Source organism: Nelumbo lutea, chromosome 1, assembly GCF_056320005.1.
Source record: "Nelumbo lutea isolate HS-2025 chromosome 1, American lotus-T2T, whole genome shotgun sequence".
In the NCBI taxonomy this organism is placed as follows: Eukaryota; Viridiplantae; Streptophyta; class Magnoliopsida; order Proteales; family Nelumbonaceae; genus Nelumbo; species Nelumbo lutea.
In genome coordinates this window covers 98,898,745-98,923,318 of record NC_142684.1, presented here as the reverse complement: position 1 = coordinate 98,923,318, position 24,574 = coordinate 98,898,745, and the positions used below count along the sequence as shown (strand labels likewise).

General features: G+C 38.2%; 1 protein-coding gene across 6 annotated transcripts in view; it reads right to left on the bottom strand.

Moving 5' to 3' along the window:
* The window catches only part of LOC148876357 (kinesin-like protein KIN-8B), a 50,514-nt gene that overhangs the window by 19,546 nt on the left and 6,394 nt on the right, over positions 1 to 24,574 (bottom strand). For 4 of the 6 annotated variants that reach the window (XR_016105868.1, XR_016105867.1, XM_088966673.1 and 1 more), the window contains exons 1-4: positions 20,146 to 20,879; positions 16,892 to 16,980; positions 15,403 to 15,547; positions 15,202 to 15,297 (exon numbers count right to left, since the gene is read on the bottom strand). Coding sequence is in view for 4 of the 6 variants with exons in the window: in XM_088966673.1 (XP_088822799.1) it covers positions 15,202 to 15,297; positions 15,403 to 15,547; positions 16,892 to 16,980; positions 20,146 to 20,733 (918 nt within the window). In the remaining 2 variants the exon portion in view is untranslated. Of the gene's footprint in view, positions 1 to 15,201; positions 15,298 to 15,402; positions 15,548 to 16,891; positions 16,981 to 20,145; positions 20,880 to 21,086; positions 21,308 to 24,574 lie in introns of those variants that run through there. The other 2 variants (XM_088966675.1, XM_088966674.1) reach the window with 2 other exon arrangements.

Sequence of the window (24,574 nt, the reverse complement as noted above, 5' to 3'; positions counted from 1 at the left end):
TTTACATGGTCAACCAAGACTACGGGGGACTCATGAGAAATATTTGTAATCTAAAAAGAATGAAAAGATGGACCATTTTTGCTATTATACTTGTAATAATCAGATTCAATAATCTGATCAAGAACCAGCAATAAAAAGAAAACATACCTATAAAAAGTAAGGAAGAAGAGAAGAGGAAAGAAGAGAACTCAGAATTGTGGAACCTAGGTACTGTCCCACTACTTAATGTTAATCTGTAAGAAAAAAAAGAGACAAGAGGGAAAGCCAAGAGTTCAGATCTGTTAGGGTTGATCAGTATGATCAAACCAACCCAAAAAGAAAGAATTTATATTAAGAAAGTGAATGGATAAAGTTGTCCTTACAAAAGAAATAAAAAAAAGAGTTGTACACTAATGTAAACGCCTACTAGATTACAAGAAAGAAAAGATAAAATTACATAAATACCCTCCATCTTCTCTACACTCCCCCTCCAACTGATGTTGGGGAACAAGCATCAATTTGTCCATAAGAAAATTATGTCGGGCTTTGGTCATAAATTTGGTGAAGAGATCTACAAGCTGTAGGCCCGAGGAAACATGTGGGAGAGAGATGTGAACCACGAGGAGAATGTCAAGAATGAAGTGACAATCCACCTCAATATGTTTAGTATGCTCATGAAATACCAGTTTGGATGCGATCTTGATCACACTCATGTTGTCAGCAAAAAGGGGGATGGCAAATGAGTGATCAATGTCTGTATCATGAAGTAAAGCCTTGAGTCAAATTATTTCACTGCATACTGAGGACATTGCTCCATATTCTGCTTCAGTAGATGACTTGGAAACCGTTTGTTGTTTCTTGCATTTCCAATAAATCAAAGAATCACCAAGAAATATACACCAGCTAGTAGTAGAATGGCGGATGAGTGATCAATGTCTGTATTATGAAGTAAAGCCTTGAGTCAAACTATTTCACTGCATACTAAGGACATTGCTCCATATTCTGCTTCAGTAGATGACTTCGAAACCGTTTGTTGTTTCTTGCATTTCCAGGAAATCAGAGAATCACTAAGAAATATACACCAGCTAGTAGTAGAATGGCGAGTGTCAGGGCAATCTGCCAAATCTACATCTACATAAGCTCGGAGTTGAGTAGAGGAGGAAGATGAGAAAAATAAGCCATGTCCATGGAGAAAGGCATTCTTGACATCCATCTGATAAATTGTCTATTGTCTATTGTCTAAGAGCAGTAATGGCCAAAAGTAAACAGACAGTTGTCATTTTATCCACTAGGGCAAAAGTTTCATCATAGTTAATCCCATACTCTTGCTTGTAGCCCTAAGCAACCAAACGGGCCTTATATCCATCTAGAGTACCGTCTAATTTGAGTTTCATTGAGTAAACCCATCGACTACCAATGATGGAGGCATCTGGGGAAGGAGAAACAAGATCCCAGGTATCATTCTCCAATAAGGCCTAAACCTATGAATTCATGGTATCACTCCAATGCTTAATCGCTACAGCCTGGTTGTAAGACTTAGGAATGTCTGTGGATGACAAAACAATAGAAAAGGAGCTATAACTGGAAAAGAAGCAATAGCGGTCAAGTAGGCGAGAAATACGAGGCAATCCACATAAAGGAACAGATGAAGGCAAATCAACAGGATGAGAAGAGGAACTTACAATAGTGATGGATGGAGAGGAATGACTAGTCACTGGTGCTGGAGGTGGAGGCATAGGCAATGAGCGAGCTGGATGCTTCTTGGAATAAACTTGAAGTGGCCAAGATGTAGGGGAAGGATCACCTGTAGAGCCAAAATGATGCAGAATAGAAAAGGATGGTGCAGGCAATTTAATAATGTGTTCAAAGAATGAAAGGTTCTCAAGAAAAATGACATTACAGAGATGCACAAAACTATTAGTTTGTGTTCCATACCATATCCCATGAATGCACATATAGCAGATTGAGATATTAGTTTTGTGCATTCATGGGGGGGAAGATGGACAAAGCAGACACAACCAAAGACACGAAGCATGGGAAGATTTGGCGGACGATGAAACAAGGATTGATGGGGAGAAGAATTTCCAAGAATAGAAGTGGGAAGAATGTTGATGAGGTGAACAACAGTGCAGGTCGCCTCCACCCAAAAGGTAATGGGAACATGGGAGTCTTATAACAAGAATCTCACCATACTAGCAATGTGACAATTCTTGCACTCAAATACCCCATTTTGTTGAGGTGTACCTGGGCATGATCTCTGGGACTGAATGCCATGTTGTTTGAAATAGGTTTGAAACTCACCATTCTCACCATCAAAGTACTCTCCCCCTGAATCTGACCTCAAAATGCTTATAGTGCTTTTAAACTAGGTCATAACCATAGCATGAAAGTTCTTAAATGTGGGAAAGACTTCTGATTTCTTTCGAAGAAAGTAAACCCATGTGTATCAAGTACAATCATCAATAAACAACACAAAATATTTATATCCAAGCGTGAAATAACTGGAGACGACCAAACATCACTGTGAATAAGGTAAAAAGGTGTAGAAGCATGTTTAGTAGATGGGAAAAGCAAAACATGACTTTTACTATAGTAGTAAGTTAAACAAGATTTATCAACATTCTTAAATGAAGCAACAATTATAAGCAAACAACCAGAAGAAAATAAATAATCCAAGTTTTTAGCATGAGTGTGGCCTAAATGTTTATGCCATAAGTGCCACACATTATTACAAAATGTAGAAGAAAAACTAGAAGTAGTAGACAACAAACAAGAGTCTGATGAAGCTCGCTTATTATCAAATTCCAAGGCAAATAGTCTCCCAAGCCTACGCCCCTTCCTCTTTAGCTCCCCAGTGTGCTGATCCTGGATAAAACAATTGTCATGAGTAAACAAAACATTATTACCATCATCAACAAGTTGTCCAACAAAAATAAGACTAGTAGTCAACTTAGGCACAAAAGAGGTTTTGGGAAGATGTAAGGGTGTAGACTCAGAAGTGGATAGAAATAAATCATCACACCCACATATAGGAAGAGAATCACCATTATTAGTAATAATGTGGTTAACAAAAGTGTAGGGTTTAGAAGACTGACCAAAGGAAGCCCCAATCATGTGGTTTGAGGCCCCGGAGTCAATAATCCACATGTGTGAAGGAGAAAAACACAAATAAGCAGACTTACCAACGAGTCTAATAGCAGAAAAAGCAAAGGAAATAGCCAAGGACATAAGCTCACAAATCTTACCTTCAATCAAATTTCCCTATGAATTAGTTTTGTGAGTTGATGAGGAGGAAGCAGTATCAGTTGGAGTCGGTTTAGCTAAGGCTTGATAAGCCTTATGTTGTCCTTTCTTAGGGGCCTGGTTGGGCATTCCACTATAATGTGTCCCTACTGTTTGCAGTAGGTGAAGAATTTTTTCTCCTTGTAGTGGGATGCCATGTGTCCAAATTCCTTGAATTCATAGCATTGCATCTTCGAGAACTCCTTCTCCCCCTTCTATTTGGTAGCCAAGAAGATGGTATCTATTCCCTGTTCCTTCTTCTGATCAAGTGCAGACTGAGTGTGGAGATGAGTTTCCTATCTTAATAATTCTCCAAGTATTATGTCAAGATCAGGTATAGGCTCTTTGTTGAGTATACTAGAGCGCAATGTTTCATAATCAAATCTAAGGTGCATAAAAAATGCATAATATTTCTCTTACTAAGGTGTTTCTTCATAGTTTTCACACAACAGTCTGTAAAGAAGTCCCCCAAAGTGAGCCAGTTCATATTCAGTCTAGAGATTCACAAACCCAACATAATATTCTTGAATCCGTTTCTCTCCTTTAGCATAAGAAAATATATCAACTTCAATCTGATATTGCCTAGACATGTTTGATTGCTGATATACCTTTTTAAGGTATTCAAACATGTCATGGGTAGACTTGAGTCCCCTCATCGGAATACTGACATCTATTGTGACAGAACCAATAATCCACAAAACAACCTGTGCATTCTCAATTTTCCACTGTTTCAGTCCTTTGACATCATTAGCATTGGGTATGGGTGTGGAACCATCAATGTAACCCCACATACCCTTCCCTTCAACAAAATATTGGAAGTGAAACTTCCAAAGAGCATAGTTGCTCCCATCAAACTTGACAGAAATAATTCCACTCTTTTCAAGACCCATGCCGAGTAAAGGCACAAAGCAAAACTAGCTGAAGCAAGCAATATAAACAGAGAACTAGTCCAAGAGAGTCAAAATATAAGAGAAGAAACCTCTTACAGTCAAAAGAGAGTGTCCAAAGTACAGCAATGGTTAAAACCTGAGAACGCAGTCCAAATATGGAAAGACTGACTGCTGCCGCCCAGAAGAGATGTATAGATCTCTCTTAATCTTTCTCCGATCTCGATGAAACTTTCAGAGTATGATGAAAAGGTCCAGGCGACACTTTCTTTCAAGTTTCACCACAAACAGATGTCTTCCAAGAGAGATCCAATGAGATCTCTCTTTCTGATTGCGTAGAACACAGAAAACAGGTTCCTGGATTGATCAAAACAGTCCAGAACCAATCAAAGAGGAGAAGAACCCACAAAATGTTTGAAAGAAAGATAAATGAATCAGAGAACAACCTACTTTGATACCATGTTAATCTGTGAGAAAGAGAAAAGACAATAGGGAAGCCAAGAATTCAGATCTGTTAGGGTTGATCAGTATTATCGAGCCAACCCAAAAAGAAAGAATTAATATTAAGACTGTAAATGGACAAAGTTGTCCTTACAAAAGAGATAAAAGAAAAGAGTTGTACACTAATGTACACGCCTACTAGATTACAAGAAAGAAAAGGTAAAATTACATAACTACCCTCCATCTTCTCTACACTTAATAAATAAAATGAATTTACAAGCATGCCCTTAATAGGGTGGCAACAGCAGAAATAAAAAGGGAAATAAAAAGAAATAACAGAGGCCCAATTCCCAACAAAAAAAACCCAATAACACACTAAACATTTAGCTATTATAAGCCCATCCTGTCAACAATTATAAACAAAAATAAATGAAAAATTTATTCCTAACATGGAGATGACGTCTCCCCTAATCCTGTTAACCTAGAAAGAGAGAAACAAGAGAAGACTCCAAGATTGCTCGGTTGGTCTCAAGGAGCCGATACAACCCAAAATAGATATATTTATATTAAAAGATAAATGGACAATATTGTCCTTACACAAAGAAATAAAACACAAAGTTGTACACTAATATACACACTAATATGCACTCAAAGTGAGAATAAAAAGACAAAACTACCCCCCTTCTCTACACTCCCCCTCAAACTGATGTTGGGGAACAAGCATCAGCTTGTCCATAAGAAAATTATGCTTGGCCCTAGTCATAGATTTGGTGAAGAGACCAGCAAACTGCAAGCCAAATGACATGTGGGAGAGAAATGTGGCCAGCAAGGAGGTCCTTGATGAAATGGTAGTCCACCTCAATATGCTTTGTATGCTCATCGAAGACAGGGTTGATTGCAATCTTGATTGCACTCATGTTATCAGCAAGGAGAGGGATGGAGGATGATTAATCAATATCCATATAACAAAGTAGAGCCTTGAGCCAAACTATCTCAGTGCATACAGATAGCATGGCTAGATACTCCGCTCTTCTTCAATAGACAACTTGGAGAATGTTTTTTTTTTTTTTTTTGATGAATAACTTGGAGAATGTTGCTTCTTGTATTTCCAAGAAATTAAAGAATCACTGAGAAATTACACCAACCGGTAGTAGAGTGATGAGTGTTGAGGCAACCCACCCAATCAGCATCAGTATAGGCTCTAAGTAGAGTAGGGGAGGAAGATATAAAAAATATCTAGCCAAGTCATAGTTAGGTAGATATGACTACCCACAAGTTCTTGATATAAGGTAGCATATAGAAGTAGCTCACTAGAATCCCTATTCAATTTGAGATTGAGTTCTAGTGGAGTCTCAACTTGTTTGGAATTTGTGAGTTGGGCCATCTTTACCAAATCAAAGGCATAACTTTTGTTGATCAACAAAATATCCTTGAGGACATCGCTGAATTTCAAGAGCCAAAAAATAAGTGAATGGCCCATGAAATTTCATCTTGAAGGAGTTGCTGAGAAGCTTCAAGTTAATACCATCCACATCATCTCCTGTGATGAGAATATTGTCAACATAGACTAAAAGAAGAATCAACCCATGTGCCCACTTAAGAGTGAAGAGAAAGTAATTTGAAGCACTTTGCTGAAATCTAACATCCAACACAACTATATGAAAGCTTTCAAACCAAGCTTGTGGAGCTTGTTTAAGACCATACAAGGACTTCTTCAGTTTACAAACCAAATAGGGATCATTACAGTACCTAGGAGGAGGTTTCATGTATACGGTTTCCCATAAATGCCCATGGAAGAAGGCATTTTTGACATTCATCTGATGAACTGTCCATTGTCTAATTGTAGTGACAACCAAAAGTAAGCAAACAATTGTCATTTTAGCAATAAGGGTGAAAGTCTCATTATAGTCAATGCCATATTCTTGCTTGTAACCCTAAGTAACCAAGCAAACTTTATATTTGTCTAAAGTATCATCTGATTTAAGTTTCACTAAATATACCCAATGGCTACCAATGATAGAAGCATTAGGAAGTGATACAAGATCTTATGTAACATTCTCTGACATAACCTGAATTTTTTAGTCCATAGAATCTTTCCAATGCTTAACCGCTACATCCTGGTGGTAAGATTGAGGAATGGTTGTGGAGGATAGAACAACAAAAAAGGAGCTATGGCTAGAGGGAAAACCATAGCAATCAGGATGGGAAATACGTGAAGACTAAGAGGAATAGATGGAGGTAAAATAGTAGAACAAGAGGAACTTTGAGTGGTAGTGGGTGAAGGAGGAGGATTAGTCACCAGTGCTGAAGGTGGAGGCATAGACATTGAATGAACTAGATGTTTCCTATAGTAAACTTTTAACTGCTGAGGGATAAGAGGAGGATCACCTACAAAACCAAAATGATGCAGTATAGAAAAGGATGGTGCAAGCACTTTAATAATATGCTCAAAGAAGGAAATATTCTAAATTGGAAAACCTTCCAGTATATTTCTTGTCGGTGTTCAGAATCCCAGAAGAAGTTTGTAGGGAGTTGGAAAAATTAATGAGGGATTTTTTATGGGAACTTGGGGAGGAGAGAAGGGACCATAGAGTTAGGTGGGATCTAGTTACAAGACCTAAAAGTGAAGGGGGACTGGGGCTGGGAAATCTGCAGAAGAAGAATGAAGCTCTTTTAGAGAAATGGTTATGGAGATGGTCCAAAGAAAAGGAAAATTTGTGGGCTAAAATAATCCTAAGTATTCATGGGCAAGAGGCAGCTGACTGGGATCTGGGACTATCATCCAGGGCTTCAAGAGCCTTCACTTGGAAGTCAATTCATGTTGTCCTGCAGTCTTTTCTTCCATTTATCAGGTATGATCTTGGTTCTAATTTGTTTGTACTTTTTTGGGAACACACTTGGGTGGGGGATTTTCCCTTGAAAGAGCAGTTTCCCTCTTTGTTTGCTTTGTCTAGGTTTAAAAATGAACCAGTAGCAACATTTGCTACCTTGTCTAATTCCGCTACTGGTTGGAACTTGGGTCTCAGAAGGGCTCTCAGAGATTCTGAGTTGGAACCTATTTCGAATCTGCTTAAAATCTTGGATGAGGTAGTCCTTGAACCTTACAATGTGGACTCCAAGGTGTGGTCTCTTGTTCTTTCGGGTATCTTCTCCTGCTCCTCCTTCTTGAAAGCATTGACACTGTCTAGTCCGGTACCTGGGCCTCCTTTTCCAGTCCAAGGAGTTTGGGGTAGCCCCATCCCTCCTAGGGTAGATGCTTTTTGCTAGGAAGCAATCCTAGAAAAGTGTTACACTTGTGACCTACTTCAAAAGAAAATGCCTAATTGGTGTTTATCCCCGCACCAGTGCATCTTATGTAAGAAGAATGGTGAAAGATGCTATCACTTGCTTGTCTCTTGCCCTTTGGTTTCAAATATTTGGTGTTGGTTCTTTTCTTTATTTGGTTGCAAGTGGCCCTCCCCTTCAAGTGTGCAAAGCTTGTTCAGCTCCACTTCAGTGAGGGGTCTAAAGAAGAGAGGTAAAATCTTGTGGAGATGTGCTAGAGCTGTTGTTTGCTAGACGGTCTGGGAAGAAAGAAATCAAAGATTATTTCATGAAAAAGAAAAAGGTAGGGAAGCCCTCATAGAACTTGTATATGTCAGGGTGGCCCACTGGGTCAAGTCTTTAAAGCTTTTTGAAGCCTATTCAATAGGAGACATCATTAGAAACTAGAAGAAGTGGCTCGGCCAGCTCCTATGTCTAGTGATATCAGACCTGTTTGAACTCCACCAGACTTGGGTTAAATCAAATTGAATTTTGATGGTAGTAGTGAAGGAAATCCAGGCCCTTTAGGCATAGGTGGTATTTTCAGGAACGAAGAAGGGCGAATTATTGCTATGTTCTTAGGACCTATAGGCTGGGGGGATTCTCTGAGAGCTGAAATCCTGGCAGTTGTAGAAGGAGTTAAAAGGGCTAAGCAACTGAATATTAGCAAGTTGCTGGTGGAAGGAGATTCCCAACTGACTGTTAGATGGTTGCAGATGGAAAAGTCCAGCATGTGGAAGTTCTCAAATGAAAGAAAGAAAACCAAGCAACTAACTCAGAACATGATTATAAGGTTTCAATGGGCTAAGAGGAATACCAACTCCATGGTTGACTCCTTAACTAAACAGGGAGTGGGAAGATCTAATTTGTTTTGGGTTATTCTGTAATATGTTTTTTCGGGTTTGAAAGGGAGGGTTAAGACATTTTATCCCTCCATTCTGGTTGCATCTTACATATCTATTTTAATAAAAGTGTTGTTATTGATAAAAAAAATGACATTAAGGAATATGCAAAGCCGACGGACCTTGAGATCATAATAGAGAAATCCCTTACGTTCTAGATTATAGCCCATTAATGCACACATAGCTAATTGAGCAATTAACTCCGTGTGTTCATGAAGAGGAAGGTGAACAAAGCAAATACATCCAAAAACATGAAGCATGGAAAGGTTAGGTGGACAATGAAACAAGGACTGAAAAGGAGATTAACTTCCAAAAATAGAAGAAGGATAATAATATGGTACACAATAGAGTTGGTTGCCTCCACCCAAAAGTTAATGGGAATATGCGAATCATGTAAAAGGGATCTCACCATACTAGCAATATGACAATTTTTATGCTCAAATACCCAGTTTTGTTGAGGGGTGCCTAGATAAGACCTCTGGGACTGAATACCAAGTTGCTTAAGATAAAAGCTTAAAACTTACTATCCTCACCATCAAAGTACTTCCCCCAAGTCAAATCATAAATTGATTCATAACCATGGCATGGAAGTTCTTAAATGTGGGAAAGACTTTAGATTCTTATGGAGAAAATGAACTCATGTATGTCATGTGCAATCATCAATGAATAACAATGTATCTATAACCCAAGCATGAAATACCACCATATATTTTTTTTATCTGTTTTATCACATTCTTTTGTGGTGGATAGAATCCACCATATACATACATATTTATATATATATATATATATGATAAGATTTTGAGTTCTAACAGAACTCCAGAGAGAGAGAGAAGATAACGGTTGAAAGTAGATAAAGTTTAAAGGGATAGAAGACAAGAGATAAAAAAAAATAAAATAAGATGTGTACCTGTGTACACTTAACCTCTTCAATCAGCAAAACTACAAGCTCCCTCCTCTATTCTCTCCTTTTTTCTCTCTCTCTCTCTCTTTTATCTCTTTCTCTTCTCTCTTTTCTCTATCTTCCGTTCTTCTGCCCATTTTTCATCTCCTCTCTCCCTTTTATAGAGGAGGCAGTTATGGGTGGGGAGGTTAGAGCAACTTCCCCACTCTTCATACGTGGGACGGTTGCTTAATTCCCCCCATAACCAGAATAATTTAAAATTTAAATTTATGTGAAGTGGGTCAGCTGTCAAATCTGGCCCCCTCAAGCCTTATATATATATTTTTTACATCACATATATTATATACTTTTAATCCTAAACAGCTGGTTAAGGATGTTGGAAGGTATCGGAGATTGGTAGGCCGGTTGCTATACTTATGTATGACTCGACCAAACATATCTTATGTAGTGAGTGTGGTGAGCCAATACATGCATGCCCCATGAGTTCAGCATTGGGAGACCATTGACAGGATACTTTCCTATCTGAAGGGGCACCCAGGCAAAGGCATACTGTTTTCCAACCATGGACATTTGAAATTAGAAGCCTACACAAATGTTGATTGTGTAGGGTGCCTAGATGACAGGAGATCTACATCAAGACTTTGCACTCTTGTTGCAAGTAATTTAGTTTCATGGAAGAGTAAGAAACAATCAGTTGTTGCAAGGCCTAGTGCAGAAGTGGAATACAGAGCCATGGCACATGGTGTTTCAGAGCTTCTCTAGGTCCGATCCATGTTAGAGGAGATTGTAGTTGAGGTTGAAGAACCTATGATGCTATACTGTGATAATTAAGAAGCAATTAACATTGCCCACAACCCAATTCAGTATGATAGGACGAAGCATATAGAGGTGGACAGACACTTTATAAGGGAGAGGGTGACATCTGGAGAAGTGTGTTTACCATATGTTACATTACATCTGACCTACAGCTTGCTGATGTTCTTACAAAAGGTGTTGAAAGGAACAAGCTGAAGCATGATCTACACAAGTTGGGAATGTGTGACATCTATTCCCAAACTTGAGGGGGAGTGTTGAGTTTTTTGGCTAATAACTCTTGTTTTATTTTCATAACACAGTTATAGAGGTATTGGGCCCAAGGCCCATTAGTTTCTTTTTAATTAAGAATGTCTTGTTAGTTTGTACAAGTAGGCCGACTTACTAAGGGCATACTTGTCTTTGTATTCAGTTTATTTTATGGGTATATAATGCAACTAGAGGGGTGGCCAGACCTAATCTTTTGGCTACTACTCATTTTCTTCAACTTCTCTTCTCTACTCTTCTCTACACAAACCTTCTTTTCTTTCTTTTACAGTTTTATATCAAAACAGGAAACTTTGACACTTATCTACTACTCCCTGTAAGTCTTACCATGAACTGATGTCCCTCATAAGAGATCTAATAAGATTTCTCTTGCTGGTTGTACAGAATAGAGGAGACTGGTTCTAGGGTTGACCAAAACAGCCGTAAACCAATCATTGGAGCAAGGAAAAAAATAAAGGGATTTGAATGTACTAAGAGAAAATCAGAGAACAACCTGCTCTGATACCATGTTGTTAGAATGCTCTGACAGGCTCATACTCAGCCATCAAGCCCACAAGAAACCTAGTCACATCAAGTTGTTCATGTTGCTGTTGTTGGATCTGGACATCTGATGTGAGAGGGTGATACATATTTAGCTCATTGCGGATGTTTCTCAAACTTGCATAATACTCTTCTAAGCTTTGACTTTCTTGCTTCAAATTGAAGTACTCTTGGTATAACTGATATACCCTAGTTGTGTTGTCTTGTCCAGAATACAACTTTTTAGCATGATCCTAGATCTCTTTGGATGTATCTAGGAACATGAAGTTCACACTAATCTTTGGTTCCATGCTGTTCCAAAGCCATGTCATTATCTGTGCATCATCTTGTTCCCAATCACTGAGCCCAGGAGAATCAGAGGAAGGTTTCTCTTCCCTCACATGTTTTACTTTCCTCTTGGCCTTCAAGAACACCTCCACAGATTTTGCTCATGGTATATAGTTCTCACCATTCAACTTGATGAATGTCATTTGAACACTTAGATAATCTGAAGAGAGCATGATGCCTGTTTTGTTGTCATTCCCAACTACAGTTGAAGCCATCTCAATTATGTCTCCTCTGAATATACACCACAATCTCACACTTGTCACAAGACTTATCTCACTTACAATACCACCAACCCACTTTCTTCAACTACACATTACAAACTACACTCTAAAGCTGAAATCATTCAGTCAACACATCAAACACTTGGACTGCACACTACAGGACCATTTACCACCAACACACCACTACTGAAATTACTCAGTCATTTCATCGAACACTTGTTCTGCAAACTGTAGAATTGATTACACACAAGGTCTAGGGGTTCACTTTTAAGCATTTAAAAACATAGATATGCCAGCCACCACAACACAATCAACACCACACCACTGCTGTCGTGGACATCAGCAGTCTACCACTCTTCTTTCAGCACACATTTGAGCAAGAAAACACAAAAAAACATGACTTATATGTGTATCAGTTTCACCCAGCACCACAACAACTAACTTTCGATGCACACAAAAAAAAAATCAGCATTCACAGTCCATTTCTGAACACACGATAGCAGTGCCCATACCTGTATACGACCAGCCCTCTTCGTACACTGAATAGAGGGTCTAGTATACCACTTCAACGACCACCACAGCACCGGCCAGAGGCATTCTCACCTCCAGGCCTTCAAAACGGAAACTCCTTTTCAGCCCTTTATCGAGTCTTCAATCAGATCAGCTGTAGGATGAAGAAACCTACTATGAAGCTGGCGGCGAACCCAGGAAGAAGACAGCAGCAAGAAAAAAAACGAACACCAGACCTTAATGCTCTGATACAATGTGAATAAACCCTTGTTGTATCTAGGTCAAAGTAGAGAAGAAGAAAGAAGAAAGAAATGAAAAAGAAGAAGAAGAAGGAGAGGAGAAAAGTATTCGGCCAGACTAGAAGAGAGGATGTACAAAAGTACCTCTCCTAGCCGACCCACTTGACTTTTATTCATGAAAAACTTGAGTTACAAGAAAAACAATTTTGTCCCTCATAGAAGATGGGACACATAATTTAAACTCAAATACAATAGACATTTCACTTTCAATAAGATACACCAGAATGACCAAAATACCCCTGACTCGAGCATTCTAACACATGTTAACCTAGAAAGAGAGAAACAAGAAAGAAAACAAAGAAGACTCCAAGACTGTTCAGTTGGTCTCAAGGAGACGATCCAACCCAGGATAGATATATTTATATTAAAAGATAAATGGACAATATTGTCCTTACACAAAGAAATAAAATACAAAGTTGTACAAGCTGTATACTAGTACACACGCCCATATACATGCAAAGAGAGAATAAGACAAAACTACCCGTCTTCTCTACAAAACTAGTGGAGAAAGTTCTTAGCACCTTTTAATCTCCTGCCCCTTTGTTGTAAGTCATTAGGAAAAGCTTTTCGATCATTTTGGTAACAGGTGGAATGTAGCCCTACAGATTGGTATCCTCTTTTGACCCTACAACCTTCAGATGGCCAGAGAGAAGAGGTAAAGTCATGTGGAGATGTGCTCAAGCTTCCTTGGTTTGGACAGTGTGGGAGGAAAGAAATGCTAGAATTTTCAATAATAAGGAAAGGAATGTGGAGGCAGTTTGGGAATGCATAATTAACAGGTCTATACATTGAGTTAAATCTTTAGACTTGTTTTCAGACTATACCTTTGATGTTATATGGCAGGACTGGAAGTCTGTGGCAAGTAGCTCTACAGTTAAAGATAAACATGTTGTAGCTTGGATACCCCCTGAAGGAGGTTTTTTGAAGTTAAATTTTGATGGCATCAGCCTAGGAAACCCGGGGCCAGCTGGTATAGGAGTGTTCAGAAATACCAAAGGGCACATTATTGCTTTATTTTCGGGTCCTGTTGGAGTAGGGGATTCAGTGCATGCTGAGTTCCAAGCAATAATGCAAGGAGTACAGATTGCTAGAGTTAAACTATGAAAGGTTGTTAATTTAAGGAGACTCTAAACTGATAGTAGGATGGTTGAAGGAACCGGATACAGCAATCTGGAAATACAGATAAGTAATGAAAAGATTTAAATGGCTGATTAGAGATATGACTGTTAGAGTACAATGGGAAAGGAGATCAGCTAATGGGTTAGCTGGTTATTTATTTAAGCAAGGGGTGCATAAGTCTTAGATGTTTTGGAAGATTTAAATGGCTGATTAGAGATATGACTGTTACAGTACAATGGGAAAGGAGATCAGCTAATGGGTTGGCTGATTATTTAACTAAGCAAGGAGTGCATAAGTCTTAATTGTTTTGGGCTCAGTTGTAATTCTGTTTTTGTAATGGAGGCTGTACCTCGCACCTCATTGTAATATTCTGTGTCTTAATAAAATATTATTATTATTATTATTATTATTATTATTATTATTATTATTATTATTATTATTATTTATCAAAAAATGATTTAAGATTTAAATCCAATCTTATTAGACATAACTGATATCCAGATCATATATATCAGAAAGACTGGTTAAAGGAGGAATGTGAGGGTCCATGGATTATACCTATCAGAAAGACTGGATCCTTGGCATCCAGAGTGAATACCCAACCAGTTCAAGTGGATTCTGAGATCAGCCAATTGCTTGTCGAACAGTTTAGTTAGCAGAGGTGTTGGGGAGTAAGTTGTATCTGGGATCATCCATCTCTGGGTAGTTTTTGCTTCATGTATCATTTTGGTTTAGTTTTGAGCCTGTGCTCCTTTGTTTATTTCTCAGAGTTTTTATTGATTAAACAATAAAGAGAAGATTCTACAAATATGCAGCAGCACCAAAATAAACAGATTTAATTAATTAAAAGGCAAAATTTCATCCTTTCTAAGGAACTGGTATAAAGTGTGATTGAAAATGACATCTTGCTAAATGCTAAAAGCAAGGAAAGATAAACTCAATAAAAAGATCTTTCAATGTTAAAAAGTTAGAATCCCCCACAACACACATGGCACCATCCATATGCATTGGTCATCGCCATAACTAACAAAATCATGTATGATATATTTATTACTTAAAGGTTTTCCTGTGTTTTCATAGCAATAAAAGGCTACATTAGTAAATTAATAATGAAAAACAAAATGAATATGTTTTATATGAAATGCATCTTTTATCACTAATAAATTTCATCCACTCATATGTATGCAGGAAAGGGCATTAAGCATGTAAGCATGTTTATCTAAAAAAAGGTCTAAGTCATCCAGGTAAAGAGAGATTATAAATTTTAAAGTCATGATATTTTATACCAAGCTTTCAGTTGTTATTGTATCAAAGAAGACTTACAAATAATATATGGGATAAAGGTATTCCAACTTAAACTTATTCCAAACTTTTACTTCTGAAGGGAGGGGGAGGGGGAGGCAGGACCTTAATACACCTAAGGCCAGCAACAACAATTCCTTCCTGTGGATCCTCCCGAAGCTCCAAATGACCTGATGACTTTTCAAGCAAATCATAGATGACCTGAACTCAGAATCAAATCAAACATTAATATGTACTTCATAAAACAATAGTTGCAATTAGTGAAAGAAGAATTAGCTAGGTAAAACCAATAACCGCACGCCCTACTTCATTGTAGACTTCAAGGTAGGAACAAGTAACTTCAAAGTCGTCAGAACTAATGTCGCTTTTGATAAGATCAAAAATTGTACGCAAGCTGAGAACCATGAGTCCAGAATCACCTTTGGTCCCAACCATTGTGTATGTTTTACCACTGGTAAAATACGGAACAAGAATTGGATTCTATTGAAAAGAGAGATGGTAAATGCTCTTGTACGATAAAAACATAAACAAAAGTGCATTGTTTACATTATGATCTTACATGCAAAAAATAGAGGAAAGAAGATCACATGAAGCATCCAATTTTAAAAACTGGCCAACTCTATCATTGCCAAGCAAATAATTTCTGTAGTAAATGCCCGCATTCTTGAGCCATTTCTCCATGGTAGATGGTGTGGATCACAATATTGACCATATTTAGGAGCCGCAAATAATGAATATTTCAGAGATTGGAATAGGCCAAGCTACAATAACAGTCTAATGCCAAATTTTGTTTCTTCTTCGGATCCTCATATTGGTCAATCAACTAGAAGGTGCAAAAGATTTTAAAAGTGTGAAAGTTTTTTCCACATCTTCACATTTTAAAAGGCTAGGCCACAGAACATGTTATCTTCTGAAGAAAGCTTTTATTAGCCATCTTCCAGGGCTCAAGAATCTGATGGAGCTAGCAGTGACAAAAGGTTATTACTAAATACTAACTATCATAAATCAAATTGATCACCTTCATAGACTGGATAAAGGATAAGGAGAAAGTTCACAGAAAACATTCAAAGAGACTTCAAAGTCCCTAATCAAATTAATTTTCTGCCCATAATTGAGAACACTGTGAAAACTTATAGGAAAGGTTCACAAAGACTCAAATTCTCCAATCAATAAGCTGTCATTTCTTACAGAACATTTTTTCTTTGACTAGCTATCTAAACCCATAATCTTTCTACTTGTTCACAGTGGCAAACAATAGCAACATTTTGAAAACCATAAAAGACATCAAAGTGGATAGAGGCCAGGTTATATTTTTCCCAGTTTAACCAGGTTGACAATCTCGAAATAACCAAAACTGGCCAGTTTTCATTGAACTGAATTGAGGCCAGGTTTCAATTTGATCAGATTCATGGCCAGCCTGCTCGAATTTTCAAAACATTGGATAATAGTACTATAGCATGATCTTGAAATAATAGGGGCAACAGGTAAACAACTTAATAAGAGATGTGGAAATGGAGCAATTTCCTGTAGACACAAAGTATGGTTTTGTACATCCTACTAACTTAAAGTATATCAAAAAGGATACCTAGAAGTTCAATTAGAATATTTAGAAGTCAAGCAGGAAATCAGTGGAAAAAGATAAATATAACTAATGAACTATAACATAATTACAGAAAAACTGAAATGATGAAGAAAATAAGATGACCTAAACTCCTAGTCTCTATGAAATGGTACTAACAAACAAGAAGGATAGATTATGTTGTACATTAATGCAATTACTGCATTAAGTTAGTACCTTCCAGTTGAACCATATGCGAAAATAGTTGCATTGAGACCTTGAACGACCCCAGAAATTTTAGAAGAAATACTTGTCTTATAAACATCCTGGAAATGTTAAAGCATTGTTAGGTGCAGAAAATCATAACAGAAAAAGTTTCACATATTAATTTACATTAACTTTTAGTGTAAATTCCATATCTGATGTATATATATCCATGCCCTTGCTGTATCCAGGTAACAAATATAACAATTTAATTTTTTCATTAATAAAGCAAGAGCTAGTAGGTAAGAAGATATAAATATCTGCCAAATGCTCAAACTCAAATGTGTTTCATTTATTTTTTGTTAAGAAGCATAAACCCATAAGTTGACCCGGACAGTCAAACCATAGTTGTCAAGGCGACAAGGCGCCCTTGGAGGCTCGCTTCACCTAATTGCCAAGTATTTTTGCATACAATGTTATAAAATACTATTACATTCTGATTTTTTTGAGATTATAACTATAAAATAGACATTATAAAACTAAAATAATCATTTTGCATGTTTATATACTAATTTATTTTTATTATTTTCTTATTTGTTAGGGTTTAATCAACACAACACTGCTAACTGTTGTATTTTTTTTTATCAGCAAAAGAGAGTTTTATTTAAAATAGGTTTAAAATAAAGCTTTACAGCTTGTAGATGGGAATAATGCTCCCAGACTGGTATATTTCTGTCCCACTTTACAGCGCAGCCCAAAACAAGTGTTGCCTCAGTGCCCCTTGTTTGGCAAGATAATCAGCTAGCCCATCTGCGCTCCTTCTGACCCATTTGAATTCAGCCTCTACCTCCTTTGCAATCTTTTCCACTTCCTTGATCACATGTTTGAAGGTCCACGGAGTAATTCTATTGTTTGTAGCCCAAGAGATGATCACCTTAGAGTCCCCCTCTACCTCAATATGCCTAAGTCCTAGCTGCTTAACTAGTTTCAGCCCTTGTAACAGTGCCAATAACTCAGCTTTTATTGAATTGCCAATGCCAATCAGTCCTGAGAACAAAGCCAATATCCTCCTTTCAGAATTTCTGATTGTTCCTCCTATACATGCAGTCCCGGATTTCCAAGAGAACTTCCATCAAAATTTAGTTTAATTCTGTTGCCTTCTGGAGGTTTCCATTCCATCCATACTTTCTCTTTCGCTCTTGAGGAAGGATTTTACCCAATGAACTACTTTAACTTTTATAGTGTCTATCACTTCCTCCACTGTTCTACTTTTCTCCAAGAAAATTTTGTTATTCCTTTCTTCCCAAACCACCTAGCAAATAGCTGCCTTCATAGATCTCTACATTACCATCCCTCTTTTCTTTGGTTGACTCAAGAAATCTCGGTTGAAGAGTCCTGCCACATCTTGAGGGGGAACCCACCTGCAACCAAAGAGAACACCAAAGAATTCCAAAATGTGATGCACAAAGGAGCAAGATATTAATAAATGTAGAAGGGTCTCACCACTTTCCTTACAAAGAGAGCACATGTGAGGAGAAAGGCAAGTAAAAGGCCTTCTTCTCTGCAACATTGCTAACTATTGTATTGAACCCTCAAAGACTTCAAAACCTGAACCAATAAGTAAAGAAGAACTTAAAATTTTGTCTAATCAACACATTTTCTTCTTCCAAACTTTCTTCTTCTTCTTCCACCTTTTCTTTTCTTCTTTTCCTATAAAAATAGGGGTTCAGCCCCTATATTTTCTGAATTTTCTTTTCTTTCTTCTTTATCTTCTCACAAATATGTTGATTTTCTAGATTTAAACATGAAGTTTATACTTTTCTTATGAAAAGTACGGATAATTATTTAGGAAATATGATTATGGAACCTAGGGAACTACCATAGGATATATGTTTTTACTTAAAAAAAAAAAAAAAAACATCACCTAGGAGACGCCTTGGCGCCTTCAAAACTATCACTCAAACTGTCACTGTCAAAATTTTAGATCCGGTTTTCATAAAACCGGAAATTCTTCAAAAACAATTGACTTGGTCAAAAACCGCTAACCCAAGCGGTTGAACAGTTAACCCATTCGACCTGGTCACCAATTCAAGGGTTAGCCAATAAGATGTATTGAAACTTCTACAGGCCATAACTTAGCGCTCAGTTATCTGATTGGGGTGATTTTTATATTGATTTTGGGCAACTTTTCAAGATTTATGTGTTCCAAGGAGCCAAAGGAGCCTTGCCCTACTATTTTTGCCAAAAAAAGGCCCTTTTGTCCTCAAAACCCAATTTTTATTTTTTAGCATTTTTATAAATAAAAAATTAAAAACTGAAACAAAAAATATAAATTAGCCACAGAATAATACATATATACATACATATATGTATGTATGTACGTATGTATGTCTGTATAGATAATGCTGTTATGTATATATGTATATATAGATAATGCTGATATGTAACGGTCTGACCCATTCGACCCAGACAGTTAAACCAGTGACTGCAACACAGAGGCAAAAACGGTTTGGCCTTTGGATCGATTTTTAAAACATTACCTAAAACTAAGAGAACCACACATGAAAAAATTCAGCAGCCTCAAACTATGTGCCAACCTACACCTTCAGCACAGCAGAGCTACCCCAACACCTCAACTTACACCACTGTAATTTTCTACATCCCCTTCCTAACCTTCTTTTGTTTTTTTTGATGAGTCCCTTCCTAACCTTCTTCACCTTCTTGTTCAGAGCAATACCAAATAAACCCCTCTTTAACCAGTCAAAGACCTCAGAGACATGAACAACCCTTTGATTTTTTTTGCCTTCTAAATCTTTTATCTGCATTTGGAATCATTTCTGTTACAATCCCAAATAGGATGTAACTTAGTTTCATCTACTTCAAGGGAGACGTATACCTCCAAAGAGATAATTCTCAATTAACAAAAGATAATTCTCATAATGAATCAATTAAGAGAGAAAATACAACTTAAATAGACTCTTGAATAATAACTGACTCCTAAAAACATGTTGTCCCTTATAATCCACTATTCTACTTAATGCAATCACTCTCTACCTAACTAGCAACATTGACCCCACAAAACCCAGCGTGAGCACAATACATGGATTTACAAGGACTCTAACCGACTCAATTAGATACTTGTGCCTAAAATTTCAACTAACAACCTTTTTATTCTCCCCCTAATTCCTAGATAGGTGGGACCACTAATGGGTATGTGACATTCCCTGCCCGTTGAAATTAACCTTGTCCTCAAGGTCAAAGTCACTATACACACATTCAACGCTTACTTCTCCACTGTTGTAATCCAGTGTTAGATGAACCTCCTTTGCTGCAATCACTACTGTATCAGCATTGGTAGTTGCCACTGGTGAAACTATTTCTAAGCTCATTTTGTTGGCATTGTCTCTAGCTTCCGTGCACCCATGCAGTGAGTCCTTCATAGGATCAGCATTGGTAGTTGCCACTGGTGAAACTATTTCTAGGCTCATTTTGTTGGCATTGTCTCTAGCTTCCATGCACCTATGCAGTGAGTCCTTCATAGGATCAGCCTTTGAAGTTTTGACAGAAAAAGAGCTCCATGTTTGAGATTGCATATAAGAAATAGCAGATGCAGCAATCTGATATACAACAGTAGAACTTGTGTGATGTCCATCTTTGTAGGAGAAAAACCCCTTACTCCTGACAAGAGCCTGCCCCTCTACAAAATGTTGGTAAATTTGCTTGTCTCCAGCAGATTCTATAAGAGGATTCATGTAACCAAATGCCAAAAGAGTATAGGCATAGCTGTCACAGCCATGTAGTGGAGTTTCCACTTTAGTTCTGAAACAAGCAATTGGTTCTTCAGCATCTCCACTGAATAAATGAGGACCTGTCATATACAATTAAGCCGGGGAAAAATCTATAGAAACACGTGTAGGTTTTTCTTGGCTGTTTGATGTTCTTGCCCCCGCAGACCTTACTCCATATCCCTTCTCGACAGAGTAGCGGATTTGTTCTGCTCGAGCTCTACTGACATGAAAAAGCAAATAGTTGTATAGACCAACACATGCACAACCTCCACGTGCTTGGATCTCAAAAAGGTCGTTCAAGAGCTTGGGGACGAAATGACAATCCAGGTGTTTCCCACGTGTAAGGTATGAACATTTTGCTTTTTCGATAGTAATCTTTCAGATGCACCAACCCAATCACTTGGTTGGAAGGAAAACCAAAGAGGTTGTAGGACCGATACCTTGTCAATGCCAGCCCTTGTAAGAATTCTTCGTGACAGAACATCTCTTTGCTCCAGAAGAGATTTCATTAAATGCTCTGACTCCACTGCTTGTTGCTTGTAAATCCGTGCAACTTTGACCGTGTCAACAATGCCCCTTCTTCCATGGATTGATTAAGCTTTGAGGAACTCCTGCTGGAGTACGAAGGGGAGGAAGTTTGATACCTGTGGATGAAACTTCTATTGATGTTGTTGATAGATTCTGGCAATGCTATCTTTTCATCGATTCCATCTGTAATTCTGGCCTTCCCTGCTTCGTATGCAGACCCCACAAGCCTGACTCTTCTAGCAGGCATTTCTTTAAAAGAATTAGGTCTCAGAGAAGTGTGGAACCTGAGATTCCAAACCGATTGTTGGGGTGTAGATTCTCTGCAACGTTTGAACGAATATGACTGGATTCCGTTTTATCGACCACCAACACTTCCCCAGGCAGCTCAAACACTTCAAGTGCACGTTCCTCTTTTTGCTTTGGCGAATCCATGGCAGCCTCCAACCATCCAATGTCCTCAATGTCCGGTGAAAACCCATCTTTGAATTGCAAAACCAGTGCGTCCTTATTCCCTTCAAAACCCCAGTTCTTACTCTTCGGGTCAAGTGAGAAAAGAAATGGGGAAGAAGCATTGGCGTATTCAGGAACATCAGTGACGACCTCCTGTTTGTTGGGTTTTCCGCCTTCGGAATCATTGGTGTCGGTTATTTCTACCACTTCATCATGGATTTTGAAGGTGGCTTTCTCCTCCAACCGTTCTTGCTTTTGCTGCTTTAATACCGTCTTGGCTGTTTGGGTTTCAACATCATTGTCGTCACCCCCACCATCCAAATGATGGATAGCCGCATGAACAACAGAGTGCTTGAACTCACAGGGTGCGTATACGGCTTCTAGTTGATAAGATGAGTAGAGAGAGATTTGAACATCTGCAGCATTCTTTCCCAAAACTTCTCTTGGTTTGTCACCAATGATCGAACCTTTCCTTGTAGACAGAAAAGCCGATCTTCAAAGTCGGGCTTCATAGCGAGACCGGATCCGCTCCTCACAGGCGCCTCACACGCATATCCTATCGCACGGGGAATGTGCCTGTGAGGCGCCCATTTGTGAGGAACAAATCCCGTCACGCTAGATACCAAATGTTACAGTCCCAAATAAGATGTAACTTATTTTACTTCGAAGGAAATTAAGAAAAATAATTCTCAGGGAAATTACAACTTAAATAGACTCTTCAATAATCACCGACTCGTAAAAACATGTTCTCCGTTATAATCCACTATCCTACTCAATGCAATCACTCTCTACCTACTATCAACATTGACCCCACAAAACCCAACGTGAGCACAATACATGCAAAGTGTTCTCCTATTCGGGAAGAGTAAGAGAGAAAGTAACAAAGTTAGAAGAGGTGTTTCTGAAGGTCTCTAATGTAAAAATAGAGACATTGGCACCAATTTTATATCAATAGCTCAAGGTTAGTTTTACTTATTTCAGTCTGTTTCTAGATCAAAGAATGCTTCTTTCATGTTTAGAAGTCATCTTTATATCTAACAATTGGTATCAAAGCCACTCTATGCTCTGAAACGGCTGAAGCTTTGCTCTTTTCTTCTCTGTTTTACAAGAAAATTCAAACCTGAAAATCGTCGAATTTCGGCCGTTTTCTTGTTGGAAAAAACCTTCTGGGTGGTCGGTGGTGACATGCCGATCGTTCGCCGTCGACCGGTTGCCCTTCAACACCCGTTCGGTGTTGTTGTGTTCGCTCAATCGAGTGAACACTGTAGCACCAGATTCGGGTGAAGAAGATGAAGCTCGAGCGTCGGGTGCCCGGATTCCCGACCTAACCCGGTTAACTTATGTTGTGTAATCCTGGTTCGACCCGGGTGACCCGATCCAACTGGTCTGACCAGGTTCGGTTTGAGTTTTATCTTGAATCGGTTCAAATTCGCATGGCTTGGAACGGAGCTATCAGAACCGGTTCGGTCTGGATCTGGTCCAGTTTGGCTCAACCCAACAGACTATGACAACGTCGCAGTTATGTGATCGGTTCAAGGGGTTTTTGAACTCCAATTTGGCTAAAATTTCGTGGGACCCCACTAGACCCTATGACCCTATTATGTGCGAAATTTCAGACAAAAACACCCTTTGGATAAGGAAATATTGGACCAGTTCAGTGACTGATCTGTTAGTTCACTATCATATTGATGACTTCTTGAGGCTGGTTCAGGGGGTTTCCGACCTCGGACAGAGCTGAAATTTGGAGGGATCATAGAGGGCCCTATTTTCTACTATTGTTCAAAATTTACCTATATATATGCATATTTCATTATGATTTGGTAATTGTTTTGTAGTCTTGCATGATTGCTTATCAATTTTAAATACCTACTATTTGTTCTCTTGAAAAGGCATGTGATAATGACTGTTATGCATATATATTTGGATATGATTGTGAGATTCACATGTATGAATAAGTCACATATTTGCACTTAACTACGATGGGTAGCAGATCGGCCCAACGGAAGGACGCTACTTTGAATAGTTAGAGTGGGATGAAAAGACTAAATAAGGGGTTCTGCTTGGGGAAACTTGTAACACAACGGTGATGAGCTTGCCCAACCGGCAGAATCACTTACTTAGTCTGGACCATTGAGATCATTTGTAGAATTATCGTTCAGCCCAACGGAGGAACGATATCCTACATCGATCTTGGGTCAAGACCTAATCAGGATTATACAATGGTCTTGATGAGATCTAACTGATGATTACCACATTTTGAGTTAGATTATTGATATGTGTGTATATTTTATGTGGCATGACATTTTGTATGTTTATTATGAAACTTGCAGTTGTTAATCCAGCAATGGTTACTAGTTATCTATCAGGCATTGAAATATTAACTAGTACAAACTTTAACAAGTGGAAAGACTAGATTATGATTGTTCTAAGGTGCATGGATTTGAATCTTACAATTAGAACAAACAAACCCGTTGAAATCACTGGTGCCAATACTAGTGAGCAAAAGGCACTTTATGAAAAGTGGGAACATTCTAATTGCATGAGTCTCATGATCATAAGGAGCACCATTTCTATTACAATCCATGGTGCAATTCCTGAAAAGGAAAGCGCAATGGATTATTTGAAGGCAGTAAAAAAACATTTTGTTGGCTCCACAAAAACATTGACAAGTACCCTCATGGTCAAAATGATCACCATGAAATATGATGGTCGCAATGGGATACGTGAGCACATTATGAAAATGAATGACATGGTGAACCAGCTAAAGGAATGGATATGGAAATATCCGAAGGTTTCCTTGTGCACTTCATTATGACTTCTCTTCCTACACAATTTGGTCCATTTAAGATCAACTATAATACGTAGAAAGAGAAATGGAAAATGAGCAAGCTTATCGTCATGTGTGTTCAAGAAGAAGAAAGGCTTAAGAGTGAAATGCCTAAAAGTGTTC